This window comes from Lontra canadensis, unplaced genomic scaffold (assembly GCF_010015895.1).
Source record: "Lontra canadensis isolate GAN:19392208 unplaced genomic scaffold, GSC_riverotter_1.0 scaffold66, whole genome shotgun sequence".
NCBI lineage: Eukaryota > Metazoa > Chordata > Mammalia > Carnivora > Mustelidae > Lontra > Lontra canadensis.
In genome coordinates this window covers 7,564,868-7,583,385 of record NW_022631060.1, presented here as the reverse complement: position 1 = coordinate 7,583,385, position 18,518 = coordinate 7,564,868, and the positions used below count along the sequence as shown (strand labels likewise).

At 49.9% G+C, this 18,518-nt stretch overlaps 1 protein-coding gene across 2 annotated transcripts in view; it reads left to right on the top strand.

Annotated features, from left to right (window-relative positions):
- Positions 1-3,606: 3,606 nt before the first annotated feature.
- Positions 3,607-18,518, top strand: part of TESMIN (testis expressed metallothionein like protein) — a 35,604-nt gene continuing 20,692 nt past the window's right edge. For both annotated transcript variants that reach the window (XM_032879078.1, XM_032879077.1), the window contains exons 1-5: positions 3,607-4,267; positions 7,227-7,385; positions 9,270-9,390; positions 11,452-11,528; positions 15,403-15,494. In XM_032879078.1, coding sequence (XP_032734969.1) covers positions 3,680-4,267; positions 7,227-7,385; positions 9,270-9,390; positions 11,452-11,528; positions 15,403-15,494 — 1,037 coding nt within the window. In that variant the 5' untranslated portion in view covers positions 3,607-3,679. The remainder of the gene's footprint in view (positions 4,268-7,226; positions 7,386-9,269; positions 9,391-11,451; positions 11,529-15,402; positions 15,495-18,518) is intronic.

Genomic DNA, 18,518 nt, shown 5'->3' with positions numbered 1-18,518 from the left:
TTTACTGACTGTGCAAGTCTTCAAAACCCAGTGCCTTAAAAGTGGAAGGCCCAGAGCAAGAGGGAGATCGTGGGAAAGATTTCCTGGGTCGGGTCGGTCTTCAGGTGGAATTGTGTCTTACTCCATTCTCAACTGAAACCCTAAATAAGTGTTTCCTGTGGTTTCCCTGCCCCTAGAAAGACCAGTTCCCTCCTGAGGGCAGCTGGGCTGGATGCCCCCACATCAGACGACCTTCCTTGCATCATTAAGCAATGAAAGAAAGGGTGTGTATGTGTGTGTGTGTGTGCGAGAGAGAGAGAGAGAGAGAGAGAGAAATGGGAAGCAAGAGATGTCACGGTCAAGTGTGATGTGTCTGGAGAAGAAAGCATGAGCTGGGCCTCCGGGTAGCTGCTCACCCAAGCTGACAACAAAGGCAGGGCGTGACATTTACCACTGACAAAGGAACAAAGCTTGAGAAACAGGAAGAATAACCTCAAAATGGTCAGGAGAGTGCAGGGCCAGTAGGCCCCAGGAGTGCTTTCCAGTCCCAGCTGGCAAGAGATAGAACCACTGTCCTTTCCAGAGAAGATGGAGGACGATAGAGACCGTAGGCCGCATCATCTCAGTGATGGATGAAAGTGTCGCAGGTGCTAGGTCTGACACAGCCTGCCCTTCAGGTGGGTGTGCCTTCATCTGGAAGCATCCGATCGACCAAAAAGCAATTATGCACTGAGTCGTCTCCAGGATTTAATGTAAAAAATAAAGGATCATGGAACGGCAAAGCCCCACGGCCTCCACGGCCATAACGACCAGCTTAGCTGTCCATTTTCAAAACTGTATTTATTTTTCTGACCACTTTGTTCTGGTGGGGCTCGCCTCTGTAAGAGCCGTGCACTGCCGGGATACCATGACCAGGCCGGACCGTCAGAGGAGACGGGTGCTCGCTACAGGGCGTATGCGTGTTTTGTTTATGTACATGTGATAATGTCAAAATCCCACCTAAATGGGCCAAAGATTTTTTTTCCTCTTAAAAGCAAAAATGAAAACACACACAAAAAAGCTAAAATGAAAACCAACATCTACAGTAACAAGCCCTACCCCCCTTCCTCCATGGTTCATAGTGAAGGAGGTGTGTGGGGGAATCGCCCACTCTGTCCCCTGGGGTAGGCAGGCGTGGCTTCCAGTCAAAGCTGGCATCAGTCGCCATCAGAGCCACCCCAACCCTGCAATACTGACCACTGACCTTAGCGTTCCCATGTGAATTCCAGTGTCGCCGTGTAGCACTCAAACACATTTGGGCTCGTCTCTCAGGTTTAAATATTTCAAATGTAATTAATTGTTGCTAACCAGTGCAGTTATCAATGCAATTTTATATTTCCTAAAAGAAGGAAGAGTGGTTTTTATTGTACGTGTTGAAAGGAGGAGGGAAGAGTATTATGTATTTAATTTAATTTGGAATAAACCATAGTCTTAAAGGAGCTGTGGTTTGAATTTGTTATCTTGGACTGTCCATTGCATGTAAATACAGATGCTCTTTTGGATGTAAATCTGAGAACTGCGGTATGAATGTTATCATTAATAAAACATTAATCCCAGCCTTTGTTCCTGGTTCTTTTGTAATATGAATAAGGAGGTTATAAGTCAGGGGTGGAAGTCCAGGAGCTGGAGACCTTTGGAGAGAGACCGCAGGCAGCTTGCAGGAGGCCCAGTCTGGCCTCAGCCAGACTCACTGACCTGGCTGAGAAGGGCAGCTGCCAAGATGGGCTGTGGGTTTCCACTCTGTGTTCATGCATTCTCTCCCTGCTCCCACGCCCGTAACAGTGTCCGACACGTAGTAGGTTCTCGAGTATCTGCTAAGTGGGTGCGTGAATTCAGTTTTCTTGGTAGTCTTTCTTGAGCACCTACTGTGTGCTAAGCTCCGCTAGGTACAGCGGGGACCCCACGAGGTTCTGGCTGTGGTGGAGCTCAAATCCGGTGGGAGGATGACAGAACCAAGACAGCCATTCCAAGGATCTCCAGTGTCCCAAGGGAGATGAGAGGATCACATGTGGGCAGAGGTAGCTGGCTGCGAGAGGCAGCTGATTTGAGGGGAGGCCTGAGTCATGACACAGCTGGCTTCGGCTGATCCCGGCTGGAAGAGCATTTCAGAGTGTCCCAGAGGTCCTGAGCCTTTGAGTCTGGCTAGGCTGTGACTCGCCCAGGTGGCTGCGCATCCGATGGCATGGGAGCTGCCCCTTGAAAATGTGGCAATGGTAAGAGTCTTGCCGGTTGATGTTCTTGCTCCGGCTGCTCAAGCTGGTCAGACGTTTTTCATGAGGGCTCTTCAGTTTGTGTCTGCTGCCTGCTCCATCCCTACATTTTGGGAAGCCCAAACTGCTCGCTCAGCCCTGCCCTGAACTCAAATGACTTCAACCGTGATGAGATTGTTTCAGCCATAAGCTTAAACGCCGTCTATGCACGCATCTGTAGGTGAGGCCCTGCGAGGGCTGGAAGGATACACAGGTGACTGCAGTGTCCCCTTGGCCGGCAGCACGACAGGGGATGGCCTGTTTCTTAAAGGAACTTTGGCTCTATCTGTAATGTTTAAATATTCCGGTATAGGGGCCCCTGGGTGGCTCAGTGGGTTAAAGCCTCTGCCTTCGGCTCAGGTCATGATCCCAGTGTCCTGGGTTCGAGCCCCGCATCGGGCTCTCTGCTCAGCAGGGAGCCTGCTTCCCCCTCTCTGCCTGCCTCTCCGCCTACTTGAGATCTCTGTCAAATAAATAAATAAAATCTTTAAAATATATATATATATATATATATATATATATATATATCCCGGTATAGAGTTTATGAGCCAATGGAAGAAAAAAATTATTCTGGTTTTGATCTGAAGAAGTCAGGCTGGTCTGGGGGCCTCAGTTTCCCCATGTGAGGCTGGAGCTGAAGACCCTGGGAGCGTCTTTCCTGGCCCTTCTCCCCGCAGCAGCCCGTCCCCACCCGGCCGGGGTCACCTGGCTCTTCACGAGCCCCGCCTCCGCCACGCCCCAGCTCGGCCCCGCCCACCGCTGCCCCGCCCTTGAGGGCTCCGCCCCTAACCGCCAACTGCCGCAGGCACGTGAGGGGCGGCTCGCTCCGCCCCCTGGTCCTCATCGCTCCCGCAGCCCCGGAGGCCCAAGGTGTGTGCCCCTGAGGAGGTCTGAGCCCGCGCCGCCGTGGGGTCTGCCCGCGGTCTCCCGGCGCGGCCTAGGGATCTGCAGGCGGGGAGGGGGACAGCGGGTCCCCCGGCCGGGCCCTCGGGAATGGAGGGACCCTGGCCCCGTCACGCCCTTGGGAATGGAGGGACCCCCCTCCCCGGTCAGGCCCCCGGGGACAGCGGGACCCCCCCTCCCTCCCCGGTCAGCCCCTCAGGAATGAAGGGAACCCGGCTCGGGTCAGGCCCTCAGGAGTGGAGGGACCCCCTCCCCCCGCCCCCGGCCAGCCTCCAGCCTCCTCCGGCGCGGGGGGCGGGGGGGGGAGCCCCCGTGGAGCGCGGGGCGGGGCCGGGGCCGGGGCGGGGCCGGGGCGGGGCCGGGGCGGGGCCGGGGCGGGGCCGGGGCGGGGCCGGGGCGAGGCCGTGCCCGCCTCACCGGCCGCGTCCTTGCAGGTGCTCGGCTCTGGGCCGGAATCCGCGTGGCGAGGGGTGCGTGGCGATGCCCGGCCCGAGGCCCCCTCAGTGGACATGGAAGAGGCCCCTCTGCTCGGAGGGATGTCCGGTCCCGAGGAGGAGATCGTGACCGACCTTTTCAGTGCAGAGAGTCCGTTCGTTTCGGAGAACCTTACCCTGAAAACCCCGGTGGCGGTGAAGCACGAGGAGGACGAGTTCCACGTGTTTAAAGACGCGTATCTGAGCTCCGCGGACCCCAAGGAGCCCCTCCTGCACGCGTTCAACCCCCCGCTTCACGTGGACTGTGACAGCCAAGTGAAAGTGGAACTCGCGGTGGACGGCAGCGACGACGAGGAGATGCTCCCGGAGTACCCGAGTCTCCCCGAGCTCAGCCCGCTGGAGGACGCCGCGCTGCCGGTGGTGGCCCCGCAGCCGCAGGCCTACAACGTGCACTTCCTGTCCTCCCTGCTGGCCCCGCACCGGAGTCCTGCTGTCGTGCCCCTGGGCGCCTGGGCCAGGGAAGGAGGTGCCCACCCGGGGGTCCGGGTGATTCCAGTAAGATCCATGTGGGAGACAGGCGCCGGACCTCGGTCACCCGGTCCGGAACAGAGAAGTGAGACCGCTGGCCCGGGCCAAGATTTCCCTCACAAGCCTTTTCCCGGGGTCAGTAGCCTCCTGAGTTGGAGTCACTCATTCCAACTGAGCACCTCCCTTTGTAAGCCCCCCACCCTTGCCGACCAAGCCAGGCCATTCTCCCTGCAGGAGAATTAGGTCCTGGGGGGCTGACAGCAGAAGAGGGAAACAGCAAGGAAGTGTGTGGCCCTCCCCTGTTGCTATCACTGGCTTTAGGAGAGACCCTCCCCCCACCTTTATGTTAGAGTCGCTAATGTCCTGGGAAATGCAGTGTGATTGTTTTCACGTAGTCATGAAATCAAGACATGGGAGCTTCTCTCTGCTAGTAAGGGCTGTTCCTCAAGCATAAGTAACGTAAATCAGTCTACATAAATTCCTGCTGATTCTGGGCTAACGGCCCTCTTCTGCTGTCGCCACTGGTGATTTTTCTGCTTTGTTCTTGCCGGAAGGAAACAAATCAATTTTTAAGGGAAACGGGATCCCGAGGAAATGGGTACTGGCCCCCTAAGAGGATCAAGTTTGAAAAGCTAGAGTACTCAGCCCTTAAATCACTGTAGTAAGTTGTTAAGCGTCTGAGGAGCACTTTGGAGATGGTGTTGGGATGAGGGTGGCCTAACTTCGTGTATCAGAAGTCATAGCTCCAGAGCTTGGATTTCTGCCTTTCTGGTTTCCCTTCGGTGCAGCTGCTGCTCCTTAGTGTAAAGGAAAGATGGGGAGGAGAGGCTGGGCCTCCACCACCCTCTCAGCTTACACACGGGAGCCCTAGAGCTCACCTGGTCCTACCAGCCATCACCCACAGTAGAGGTCTTCCTTGACTCTTCCTCGGATGGCTTGCAGTGTCAGCCACTCCATTTGGCTTCCGGGCCAGACTGGGGTTCCTGTTGGGCGTCTAGGACAAATGCTTTACAAAGTGGACTCAGTGAGAATTCACCAGAACAGGAACAGAACTGGCTCATCTCAAAATCATAACATTCTCTCTCTCTTTTTTTAAAGATTTTATTTGTTTATTTGAGAGAGCAAGTAAGAACATGAGAAGGTAGGAGGTTAGAGGGAGGAGCAGACTCCCTGTGGAGCTGGGAGCCTGATGCGGGGCTCGATCCCAGGACTCCGGGATCATGACCTGAGCTAAAGGCAGCGGTTTAACCGACTGAGCCAGCCCGGCGCCCCACATTCTCTACTAACATAATCCAATTTTAACAAAATGTAGGTTGGACAAAATAAAGGAGAAGCTATTTGGATGATATTTCTTTGCTTTTAGAAAATGTTATTGCCTATTTCCTAGTTAACTAGTAAAATTAAAAAGATACAGCATGGACATGTTTATCGTTTAAACAGAATGGGATTATTTTAAAGTAAATATTGAGGATGAATTGCTCATTTCCTTTTTCTAGAAATTCATTCCCACATTGACCTTTGTTCATATCTCTTCTGTATAAATGGGACTGCACTGAGTGTAAGTAGTTCAGATCATAGTTGCCTGCAGCAGAGGAGCTGATACATTTGCTGTGCAAGTACGTGTTAATTATAGGGTGGGAAATTCAATCCGAACTCTGAGGGCACCTGCCTGGCAAGTTCCTTAAAGCAGAAATCAGAAGAAAATAAAAAATTTTCTCCTTCTAAAAAATGTGAATTATCGAAATAAAGCCATAACTTGAAATACAGCTAAACCTTCTTTTTAAAGATTTATACCTTCATGCCAGTCTGCTGTGCTAATAAGGAAACTGCCAGTAATTATTGTCTGTGCGGGTCGCTGATTTCACTATTTGTTGGACATCTCCAAGTTTGCGTCCACAGCCACACCTAGAAAGATCATGATCTGTGCTGTGATTTTATTGTTTTTATTATTTTTTGAAGATTTTATTTATTTATTTGACAGAGATCACAAGTAGACAGAGAGGCAGGCAGGGAGAGAGAGAGGAGGAAGCAGGCTCCCTGCCACGCAGAAAGCCCAACACAGGGCTTGATCCCAGGACCCAGAGATCATGACCAGAGCTGAAGGCAGAGGCTTAACCCACTGAGCCACCCAGGCGCCCCCATGCTGTGATTTTTAAATGAGGTCTTCAGAATGTTACCCTAGAATCACCGTCTTCTTGGAAGGACCTGCCTCTTGGCCTCTGGGGAGCTCCCCTGCACTCTGCAATGGGCACTCTAGGGCTAGTGGAGGTTCAGGAGGGGTTGGCCGATGCCATCCCAATCCTCCTTGCATTCTTAGCAAATGTAGAAAGAATCCTCACAATTTTGGAACCCTCAAATCTGATGGTATTTTTTTTAACCATTGAGTCTTTAGTTTTTAAATTTCACCAGTTTTCAGCAGTATCACTGGCATTTTGCCGTCTTGCTGGTGACCTTGCCGCGTGTCGGTGAGCTGGCAGCTGTTGCAGAAGATGGCTTAGAGACAAAGCTGGCCGTTCCCCAGGCCCTTAGCATTTGTTACAGTCCTGCCGTCCAGTCAGGACACCGCTGCTATGTAATTGTGAGCTCTGCTGTAAATACACAATCAATATTAAATCTGATATGTCGGCAAGGATTGGAGGCTTCTTGAGAAGAAAACAAATCAACTGGAGCATTTCATACAACTTAATGAGCACACTAAGAACGGTGAGAAAGGGCCAGCTTGGAGGCCAGGTTAAGGAAGATCCCTCGAGTCTGCCAGGTCCTAGAGAAGGGGGCACTGTTGGGCCCCTTGAGGGGCACACGGCCAGCTTGGGCATCTCCTCAGTTCCTCATGCCGTGTGCTGGAAGCAGCATGAGCACCGCGTAGAAAGTTCACCTGCATATTTCGTGGGCAGATGGGTTTGGTCCTCAGAGTCCTTCCTCCCCTGTGAGGCTGATCAGATAACTTATCACTCCTCCTCGTTGCCCCCACATAGGGAGAATGACGGGGAGAGAAGTAAAGCTACGGGGGCTCTTTCCTTTACAAACAGTATGCAACCATGAAAACCGGTGTCCACAGTGTGGTTTCTAAAATAACAATTGCTTTTTTTTTTAGGTGGAAATAAAGGAAGCAGGTGGTACAATTATAAGTAACAATCCCGAGGAAGCAACTTTTCAGAACCCTCTTGGTCCAGAATCCTGTTGCAAGTTCCCCTCGTCGCAAGAAGCCGAGGACGCCTCTGGCTGCTCTCACAAGAAAGACTCTAACCCGATGGTAATGATGCCGAAGAAAATGTGTCTTAACTGACATTATCTTAAATGTTTGATTCTGATCATTGCTAATTCAATAGGAATCGTCGATTTCAGTCACTGTTTTTCCATTCTGTTTCCTTGTTGAGTCCGCAGTTCTGATTGTCTCATCTATCAAAAGAGGAACATAATTAAAACCATGTAATGCTCTGTTCACCTCTGGAATTCCCAGTTCCTGGGTCTTAGCAAACCAAACAAAAATTAGGACATTGTGGTCCTTGCTAAGGAGGGTAGCCCCAAGTCCCCTTGGGCTGGGGCAGCCTTTAGAACTGTGTGGTTTGGCAGGTGGGCGGGTAGAGGGAGCTGGGGTTCTGTGGCTGTTTCCCTTCCTGCCTGCCTCCAAATTCCTAATAATACCAAGTGACACTCGCATGACATAGTCGTAACCTGTGTGGTTCATTTAATCCTCCTGTCAACGCGGTAGGCTAGCCATTATTTTTATCTACATTTCATGGATAAGAAAAGAGAGATGTTACACGGTCTGCTTGTAGGTGGTGCATCTGGGACCCCAGGTCTGAGCGTGGTGAGTGAGGCCTAGGAAGGAGGGTAATCCGGCCCTGACTCTTCCTCTAGCGAACAGTCCAAGGAACCAGAGGCCGCCTTTTCCCTTGCAGCTCTTTACCCCAAGAAGGGTGACCTAAGCTCTAAGGCACATCCTTTAACTAGGAGTTAGCTTGAAAATGAGCTCGTCACGAACGTTGGCTTAGCTGTGGCGGGTACCAGTACTGCCTGCCTGCCTGTGCTTCTGCTCGGGTGTGTGGGTTCTGAGAGCAGAGCTGTCCGTGATGCCTGGAGCAGGTGAGCAGGATAATTCTTCTAGCTACACCAGGCTACTGAGTAGCGTGCACGCACTCCTGGCGGGGAGGGCATGGCAGAGCCCAGGAGAACCCATTCTTTCTCCCAGTTTTGTGTACCTCCGTGTGTGTGTGACTATAACTTTATCCTCTGACTACAAATAAAATGCCAGCCCAACATGAACACTAGCCTCTTATCCAACAGCAAGGTGATGTGAAGGTTTGAGCCAGTGACCAGCCCTTTGTTAACATTGGTTCTACAGGTATCATTCTGCTAACATCAATCCTGGGTGCTTACTTGGGGTGTCCTGTCTGGGAAACCCAAAGGCAACCTAGAGTTGGAAACCGCAGTTTCTCTGGGTATCCATGGTTTTACCGTCAGCATTAGAAGCTGTCGGGGCAGAAACTCTGATTTCTCTTGCCTTCACATGCATGCTGCGCTGCCTGGGAAGGGACTGTGCGCCGGGAAGGTTCCATCTGTGCTTTGCTTGACTGGCGTCTTTGACTCACGGACCTACCTGGCTCACTGAGAAATCATCTATGGTCAGAATCCAGCGACGTGATCTGAGAGTGCAGGAAAGATACCTCATGAAATATAAGATTATTCTGAGAATGTGACCAGCTCCAGAGGTGGAATCGGGGACAAAGCCTTTTCCTCCAGTTGACTGAATCTAGTGGGGCTGGGGTGGGGCAGATCACCACACTCTTCGTTGAGGCAGACAGTGGAATGTAAGGATGGAGAAGGCAGCTCGGTGCAGAGTCACGGCAACGTAAACCTCCACAGGCAGACACCGGTAGAGGAAGGCATGAGCAGGAACTTGCATTCACACCCAGAACACATCTCACAAAACAATTCCTGGGGAGGTTTTTGCCCTGTGGTTCCTCCAGAGAACATATTACTGTGGAGTAAGAAATAGAGAACAGATTTTAGCTTGCCGTTTTCCGTTAAAACTGAAATTCTGGATTAAAGTTACTTTCTCAGATTTAAGTTCATTTAGATTCGTATTACTGGATATCTTTTAAAAATTAAACCTGATCATTATTTTTCATTTTAGGTGATATGTCAGTTGAAAGGGGGTACACAAATGCTGTGTATAGACAATTCTGGCACAAGAGAACTAAAAGCTCTTCATTTGGTTCCTCAGTATCAAGACCAAAATAATTATCTACAGTCAGGTACAGAGTACATTAATAAAAACTTATGTCATATGTCATATGTAAGTTGATAAGTGATTATGTTTGGCTTTGTATATAGAGTAAAAGTAAAGTAGGTGGTTAGGTTGTTAACTAGGCAACTTGCTAAATCTGTTCACCCTCTTAAGTGAACTAAGAATAGAAACAAAAATCTTTATAGACTAATTTATGTACATTGTGTTCTTGAATAGTTATCCTCTACTTTGCTAGCTGCAGAGAGCATGTGACGCTAACAGGTGACTGCTGTTATGACATGTGCATGTGTTGAGAGGGGACTGGGTTGGGACGTCAGCCTCCCCTAGGTTGGGCAGGGGGTTGACGGTTCAGGTGCGGTTACACTGTATACAGTTTAATGGAAACATTTTCGTGTAATCAGTGAGAACTGTGACTATGCTTTAATCACCACTGAGTTTTAAAATATATCAAATGCTGATTTTTCTCTGCCATTCTCTCAGAAACATCTTTAAACTGACATAATAATAATATATGACCTAGGAGTCCTTAATTATCCTCAAATCACTTTTAAGTGATTAAAGAAAGAATAAATAACAGAGTCTTAGGATTGTATTTACAAAAGTTAGACCCTAATTCTTGAAAACTAGGTATCTCTGTGTGGATTGTGTACATAATCATGTTAGTCTAAATCTTGAGTTAATCAGAATATTTTAATTATCAGATATTTTGCTGATCTTGTCAATGGTTTATTTTTTGTTTTTGTTGTTGTTGAAGTATAATCCACCTACCACATTATATTAGTTTTGTTTGTACAACATAGTGATTTGAAGTTTGTATACACGGGAAACGATCAGCACAGTAAGTCTAGTTACCATCTGCTGCTACACAAAGTTGATGCGGTATTACTGACTGGGTTCCCCATGCCGTACTTGCTGGTAATTTAAATCAATATTAAGTACAGATGTCATTTCAGTGGCACTACAGAGTTCAGGGCTAGAGGAAATACTGTAACTCCTGTTCCAAACTGATAGTCTCTTTATTTAGGTACAGATAAAATGCCTTCAAGACATTGGCTTTTCTGTGGTACGGAATCAGGGGTGGAGTTTAGTCTTCCAGAAGCCCTTTGTCCATGCCCCCCATGGTCTTCTGGCTCCATCTCCTGTAGGTTGGAGCGACATCTGATCCTCTGCACAAGCTGGGGAGGCTTCTTTCCTAATTCCCCTCCTTCTGGAACATGACCCAGTCCTAATGCCTTTAGATCCACAAAAGGAAAGGCTTTATATGGTGTTCTCCAAAACTACTTCCTTGTCATAGAATCATAATCTCGTCACCATGGACATGTGAAATACCAGCATGAGATAAATACATCCTGGTTACCGAAGGGTCAAGGTAACATCGCTCAAAGGATGCGTGAGCCCGGAGCAGGGGATGTGTTCAGCTGGTCAGTGGCTGAAGACATGTTTCTTCCTCCGCCTCTGCTCGGGAGCACTGAGGTTTGCAGGGCCTTCCGTGTGTCAGGAATGTTTTCCACGGCACACTTACACCAAAGATATACGAATCCGTTCCATTAGCTAAATAGTTTGGTCCAAAGAGCCTAATAAGTATTTACATCCTAGCAAATTAGTAACCATTTGAAAAAAAGAATACATATAAATTGAAAGTAGTTCACACGATGTCCAACAGATGTCGCTGTGCCTTCCTTGAAAGTGGGGCGGATCCAGGGCCTCCCTTAAGTTTGCTGGGGCTGGGGTGGGGGTGGGGGGGGCTGGCCCGGACCCAGAGCATGGGAACTTGGGCACTAGCCGTAGTTTTGTTTTGTTTTGTTTTGTTTTGTTTTTAGCATAGTAGACTAACCCTGGAAGCTTAAATTAAGCAGCTTTAGAACCAAGAAAAAGGTGTAATATGTAAAAATAATAATAATAATAATAATAATGACTCAAAAGTTTTTACAGAATAAAAAACAAATAGGATCAAGATAAGTCTAAATGATTTTGCACATGATAAATCCATGATACATGATCATTTTTGTACTTTCTTCCATGTGCAGGTAGAAAAGGAATCGATTAATTTTAATTGTCTTCCTTACAGATGTCCCTAAACCAATGACTACTTTAGTAGGAAGATTTTTGCCAGTACCAGCAAAATTAAATCTCATTACGCAACAAGTGAGTCATTGTTTTAATTAAAAAAAAAATACAGTTGGGCACTATTTTCTCCTAAAATTTCAATTGTTGAAGTTGGAATTACTCAGGAAATGTAATTTATCCTCTGTTTTAAAATCGACAGTGAAACCTTTACTATGTGTTCCATACCTTCACTGCTGGGTCAGACACTGGGGGTTGGGAGGCAGTGGCACAGGTTCAAAGCAATTCTGAGCCAACCCTGTGGGCTTTCTTGCACTTTCCTACAGCCATCAGACCAACCTTCTGAAACCCCATTTGTTGAGCTCGTTTTTTGCAGCCTGCTGTCCATCTAGCAGGACACACCACCCATTTGGTGTAGAACATTCCTCACCTTCCTCTGTAGAATGGAAATGCTTTTTTAGAGTTTAAAATGCTTTTATGATTGTATCACAATAGGCACATACTAAATATAAGACAAATGTGTTATTTTGCCTAAGTCTTGATATAAAATGTCACTACCCCAAAAGAGACTTTCATGACTCCCCAGTGTGACAGCCAGTCACTGTCACTGCACCTGTCTGCTTCTCTGCCCAGCACTGTCACGGTCTTGAGTTCTTCTGGTTTGTCTGTTTGTCTGCATCTCCCCGCGGGTATGCCAGGTCCTCAGGAGTAGAGATCTTGTGAACCTAGTTTGTCTCTGTAAACTGAGACCTGGAACGAAGCCTGGCACGTACAGGGCGGTCACACAGAGCGACTTTCCGTAGGGCCGGTGCTGGTCTGAGCACTCGGACCACATCAGCGAGCCAATGCTGAGTGATGCCCCCGAACAAAACAAAAGAAAACATGTGACTCTGCCCCCTGCAGCCTACATTTTAGTGTGGGAGACAGACAACATGGGCAAATGTAGTAAATAAACTATATTGTGTGCCAGGAGAGCAGAGGACAGGCATCGGGTTCAGAGCTTCTGCGGGGGCAAGGCAGGATGCCAGCCACGGGTGGCGCCATCGAGAAGGTGATGGTTGAGCAAAATCTTGAGAGGAGAGGGAGAGCTGTGTGACCATCACGGGGGAGAACATTCCAGGCAAGCAGAAGAGCACAATACAGGGTCAACCTGCTGTAGAGACAGTGAGGAGGCTGCCAGGGGGAGGGGGAGTGTGCAAGAGGAAGGTAGCAGAAGGGAGTGGAAGAGAAGGAAGCATAGGGCTGGGGGAAGGGTGGGGGCCAAGTGGGTGTAGGGGACCCGCCACTGGGAGAGTCCCATAGTGTGGGGTGGTGGGGGGCGGGGCAGAGATGACAGCCGCTCAGACCAGGCGGGGCCAGTGGAGCAGAAACAGCTTATCCGGATCCCCTACAGGCTGGCAGGGCTTGTGATGGGCTGGATGTGGGAAGCGAGAGAGAGAGAGAGAGAGAGAGAGAGAGCGAGCGCGCGCGCGCAAGCATGGATGCCCCCACGGTTTTCAGCCAGAACAAACAGGGTGTTTCCATCAAGAGCTGAGGGTAGTGCATGTCTTATGAGGGAGACTAGGAGTTCCCTGGCCTTGACGTGTTACATTTGAGACATCTGAGTGACAATGGTGGGCAGGAGTGGGACACGTGGGCCTGGAGATCAGTCTGAGGAAGGTTTGGGCTGGAGGGAAGAAGTCACCAGGGCGTAGATGGCATTTAAGTCCTTGAGACCAGAGGAGACCCGTGAGGCAGCGGGTATAAGCAGAGTCGGATGTTTGTCGAGTGGGTAAATAAGTATTTCTCAATATTGTATTGGTCAGTGCGGGAGATCCCGAGCTGTGACCCCGGGAGCGCCCGAGGCAGACACTCGCGGGTCCTGCACACAAGGCTCTGGCCTCCTGGCTGCCTCCACTCCTCCCGCCTTCCTTTCCCCACTGTGTCAGCCCCAACCAGGCAGGCACACGCTAGACTTGCTCTACCGCTAAGGTTGTGCCCTAGAAGTGGTCCTTCGGACCGCAGCCTCTTGCTTTCCACCTCCTCCTCATCTTTTCTTGGCTGTGTTATTCTTGTCCTGGTGTTGACTGCCCCTGATCTCTAGCCGGTGTGACCTTGAGGCAATCCCTTTAGCCATACGTTTGCTGCTTCCTTGCCAAACTCCCAATTCTGTATATTTTTAAAGATTTTATTTTTAAGTAATCTCTACGCCCACCATGGGGCTTGAACTCACAGCCATGAGATCAAGAGTCGCACGCTCCCCCAAATTCCTTATAGTTTTTAAGCACTTTGCTACTCACAGTGTGGTGCACGGACTAGGAGCCTGGGCATTATCTGGGAACTTGACAGAAATGCAGGATCTCAGGCCCTGCCCCAGACTCACTGACCCAGAATCTTTGTTTTAGCAAGAGCCCAGGTGATGTGACTGAGAAGACTGCCTGAGCGTTTCCGCCTCTGCTCCTAGGTGGCCAGCCTTGCTGAAGAAGGTCGTGGGTTCCAGCATAAAGTTGTTTAGATTAACTACCTATGCCGTCCTGAAGTCATCCCCTTTTCTCTGCTTTACTTTGGGACTAAATAAGCAAAGGGGAAAGGAGAAATTGTACCCCCGTTTATGCGAAGGATTGCCTCAATCCTGAGAATTGTGAAATCCTTTCTCAAAAGGAATCCCAAACTTCCGACCACCTCTGGGAACATGGGCCCCACCGGTGTCTGGGTGACGGGAAAGAGACGGTTTCAGGTAATTTGTAGACACTGCCCTCCTGTAAGTTGAGTGAGGAGGACAGAGCCCCCAGCAGAAGAAAGGGGCTCCTGGGTGAGGCTCCCTGGAGGGATGGGGATCCCTAGAGGGATGGGGCCTTGTGCTCAAGGATGTAGACCCAGAGTGGCTTCTCAGGGTCTTCAAGTCCCACAGGCAGTGATGACACACAATAAGAGGCAGAAGAGAGAAAATAAATAGAATGAACAAAAGGTTTGTTTCTCCAAAACTGTAGTTTAAAAAAAAAAAAAAGTTTTACTTATTTAAGTAATCTCTACACGCAACGTGGGGCTCAAACTCATGACCCTGAGATCAAGAGTCACGTACCCTTCTGACTCAGCGGGCCAGGGGCCCCCCAAGACTATACTTTTTATATAAAACTGACTTTGAAATTTCAAGTGTTCGGGGGAGGAAGGGACAAGGATAGGGTATTGAAGTGTGATATATGCAAATCATCTCAAAACCTGAATTTATGCAATTCTTTACATGTCTTCAGGCTTCCCATAAGAAGAGCATGAGGTCATTGCTGACTTTGCTACACTTTCCTTTTCTTGGGACGATCATCTGTGAGCCGTGCTAACGAGTAATAGAAAGAAAGATAAATGAGAGGCTGGAAAGCAAAGACACAGAGGGGACAGAGGTTGTGACATGTCTTTTGGATTTGTTGAAACCGGCTACAATTTTTTTCTTTTTTTTTTTGACTAGATGAGACACTGATGGTTGATAAGACCTTAGATGTCCAGGGCTCTTATGTTATACCAGGAATGTCATCATAATTAAAGAACAGTTTCAGTGTACAGAAGTTAGTGCAGAAGTTTGTGATTTAATTTAACTCACAATTTGTAGTCATAAAAATGAAAAAAACTGTCCATTCCAGTGTGCACGGCCAGTGCCCAACACCTGTGTGTGGTTGGCCAGGCCCCGAATCCTTACCCCCTACACCTGGTCCACACAGGCAGGACTCTCCCCTCCCCGGGCCGGAGTGGCCAGGTGGTTCTGGGACACACTGGGCTGGGCTCGCCCACTGCTGCAGAGAAGCCTGGGCTGGAGCCCACTCCAGGGGGAAGGGAACCGTCATGGTGGCAGGGCCTAATGTCAGGCCATTGTGATATAAACCTCCAGAAGAAAACCAGTCATTTTTGTCTGGATTTAGATGTTCACTAGACAAAACTTATGAAACACGTTCTAATTAGAAATATGTTTGTCTTTGACTTTCTACAGCTTGAAAACGGAGGCTTACCATCCCTAGTCAACGGGTCTGCTTTCCCTTCGGGATCTGCTCTCCCAGGACCGCCAAAGCTCACCTTGGCTGGGTAAGGATGAACAGCAATCAGTTGTCACTTACTTTAGTAGAAGAGTTTAAGAGACTTTTGGGTACTGTGGTGTTTTTTTCCTAAGTTCTAAAATCAGCTTTACCAGTAAACCTTCGTGACCTCTAAAAACTGTATTTTATATGAAGCAATGGTACCAGCCGTGTTGCTGTGTGTGTCTGGTTTGTGGCTGGAAGGGCTTCCGTGCTGTCCGCTGTCCGCGCCGGGGTTTCAGGGCCCACCGCCATCCACAACTCTGGCTTGGTCTCACATCAGTTTAAACAGAGATGCTCTGTTTCTTTCTCGCAATCATCAACATGAGTAATGATGTGGCAGCCACTTAACCTTGACCGTGGTCTGAGTGTGCCTTTACGGGCCGCCGCGCCCCTGCTGGGTCAGCCCGCATTCGGAGGCAGGTGCCGACGCTCACGGTCTCCACGAGGATGTGGGCTGCCCTTAGCTGGGGCCTTGTCTTGCCATTTGAAAGCCGTATCTATAATTGTAACTAATTAAACTAACCAAGCTGGTTGGAACTCCTTGTTGAGTTAACTTTCACGTGCGAACAGTGGACGGGGCAGCCCTTTCCGCTCATGGATCCTTGGTTATGGAGATGGGTCCGCTCCCGCCTCTGAGAGTTTGCGGCACGCAGTGGTCGGACGTCCCCCTCGGGTCAAGCAGTCTGTGAAATGTCCACTGTGGGCTCTGGGGCTCTCCGGGCCCCCGCGGTACTGGTTGTGGTGTCGGTGAGGGGGAGGAGGGCTGTCTGGGGACCGCGAGAAAGGCCCCGAGAACCACTTGGCAGGTACCGATGCCTTCCCCACTGTGTTGCCGCGGGAGTGTGCCGGGGGCTCGCGTGGGTCGCGGCTGCTGAGGTTTCAGCAGTCCGTCTTTGGGTGGTTGTTGCCTGGAGGCTCAGCAGGTGACTTTCGGTTCATTTACTGGGATCGGGCATCCTCCCTGCCCACTCTCTTGGGCACGGATCAGGGAGGGTGCTGGTGTTGTACTCAGTCCTATCATCATGGCTTTTCCCACTTCTGGACCAAACAGAAGCCACATGAGTCACTGCTAGATCCTGCTGGCAGGTCCGCCCCCCCACCCCGTCTTTGGTTACACTGCGCCACCTATGATGTCACCCTCCAGAAGACACACCTTTTTCTTCCGTGGAATCTGGGAGCGTCCGGCCGGCAGCGCGGGATCGCTGTGTGCGCTAGTGTCCGGAGCGTCCGAGGGAATCTGGCGCTTCTAACGCTTCATTCCAAGCGTGCGCTCTCGGAGCCCCGGCGCCACCTGCGGCTTCTCTGTGGCACGACTGACCCATGTCCTCATGGGCGAGCAGTAGGAGGGAGCTGTCATGTAGTGTCACTCCACCTTGTCCCCAGGCTCTCCTCGGTTTTCTCGGTCACATAGTTTTCTTTATTTTGGCATAATTATGCGGGTCATAAAACATTTTTCTCTTCTGAATGAAGCGCCAGGAACAACATGGGCCTTGTGTTTGGGGGGTTTTGCTGCAAAGAATTACTTGAGTTGGTGTCACTCCCTTGAGTCAGCCGCGTGGCTTTGATCTCAGCCCCCGCAGCACTGATGGTGAACGGAATCTAGCAGCGTGTGACTCGCGGTAAGGGCGCACGCAGAAGCCCGTTCGCTCTTGCGTCGTCCTGTGTGACTTCCCACTGCGACTGATTTGCCGTCCCCCCTCGCCTCCCTAGGTGCTCCATTAGCTGTCTTGTTGACTGCCCAAGATAACAAGGTCCGACTAGGTCTGAAGACCTCAGAAAGGAAGCTCTGTCGGCCCAGTGTGGCTCAAAGGTTTCTAACCGCGCGGGTGACATAGAAGTGGAGTGACGGTCAGCGGAGCCTCGGGGCACGTAGTCCTCAGGTGTCACTCACCCTGTCATTGCTCTTCAGAGCTGGGTGGGGAACTGGCTAACTTATTAACTAGCTTATCATATTCATGAAAATGCCCTTTCCGTAAAAATTCATGTCCTGTCACTCCATATGACTTTCATCATCTTGTCATCAGTCAGATGTTAATGTGAATTCTGACACATCGTTGATGCTATTACTTTTGGTAACGTAATGAACGTCATAATAAAGAACACTCACGAGTCTGCTTCTCTGAAAATTTTTTTCATAAAGATGAGGTCATATCTCAGGCGGTGGAGTTTATTTCTCGTGCTTTCCTGAGGCGGAATTGTGAGGATCTCTCCCGAGTCCTTAGTTTTCAGACTGGCATAAGAGGGTGGATAGTGTCCACAGAGCCGTGGGACTTTCCCCGGTTCAGTTCCCGTCCCTTCCCGCCCTGGTGCCCTGTGCTCGCCCCTACGGCGCCTTTGCTCATGCTGCTACCTCAGCTGAAACCCCCTTGGGATGGACAGTGAGTCTCACAGCCCTAACCGGTGGTGGCGAGTTCTAGCTCCTTTGAAAGTAGTCTAACTTCTTCCATCCAGATTAAACTACCATTTCTGGATTTTATATCATTGCCAATCAGTATCAAATAATCTGAGAGCTGATTTTCCCCTGAAGCTCTTATCACTGTCCTGACCACTTGATGATCTCTCAGGAAATGCCTATTGGTATCTTCCTGATACAGCACATCCATTGAACTGTACTCTGTCCTCCGACAGTCGTGGCAGGTCACGCCTGGAATGTCTCCATGCACCCCACCCCCATTTTTTGGAGGAAAGAATTTTGGTTCCTCTGGATAGTCAGTGCCAGGCCACCCCGTGTCCCACTGTCGGGGGAGGTCTGAGAGGCCGAGGACAAGAGCAGTGAAGTAGGGGTGCACGCGCCCTCCTCTGAAAGCCCACGTCTGCTCCAAGGCACACCTCTGGGCACCGGAGGGGACAAAAGCTGTCACTCTACTAGGTACAGAGGGGAAAAGTAGACGAGACGAATAATAAATTAATACAGTATTCGAGTTTGGGGACATTATCTTAAAATGGGAGAGTCTCCAAAAGTAAGAGTCAGCGGCTCACGCATGAGTCAGGTGCCAAGTGTGTTTGGGGGGGTGGGGGTGGAGATGTCGCT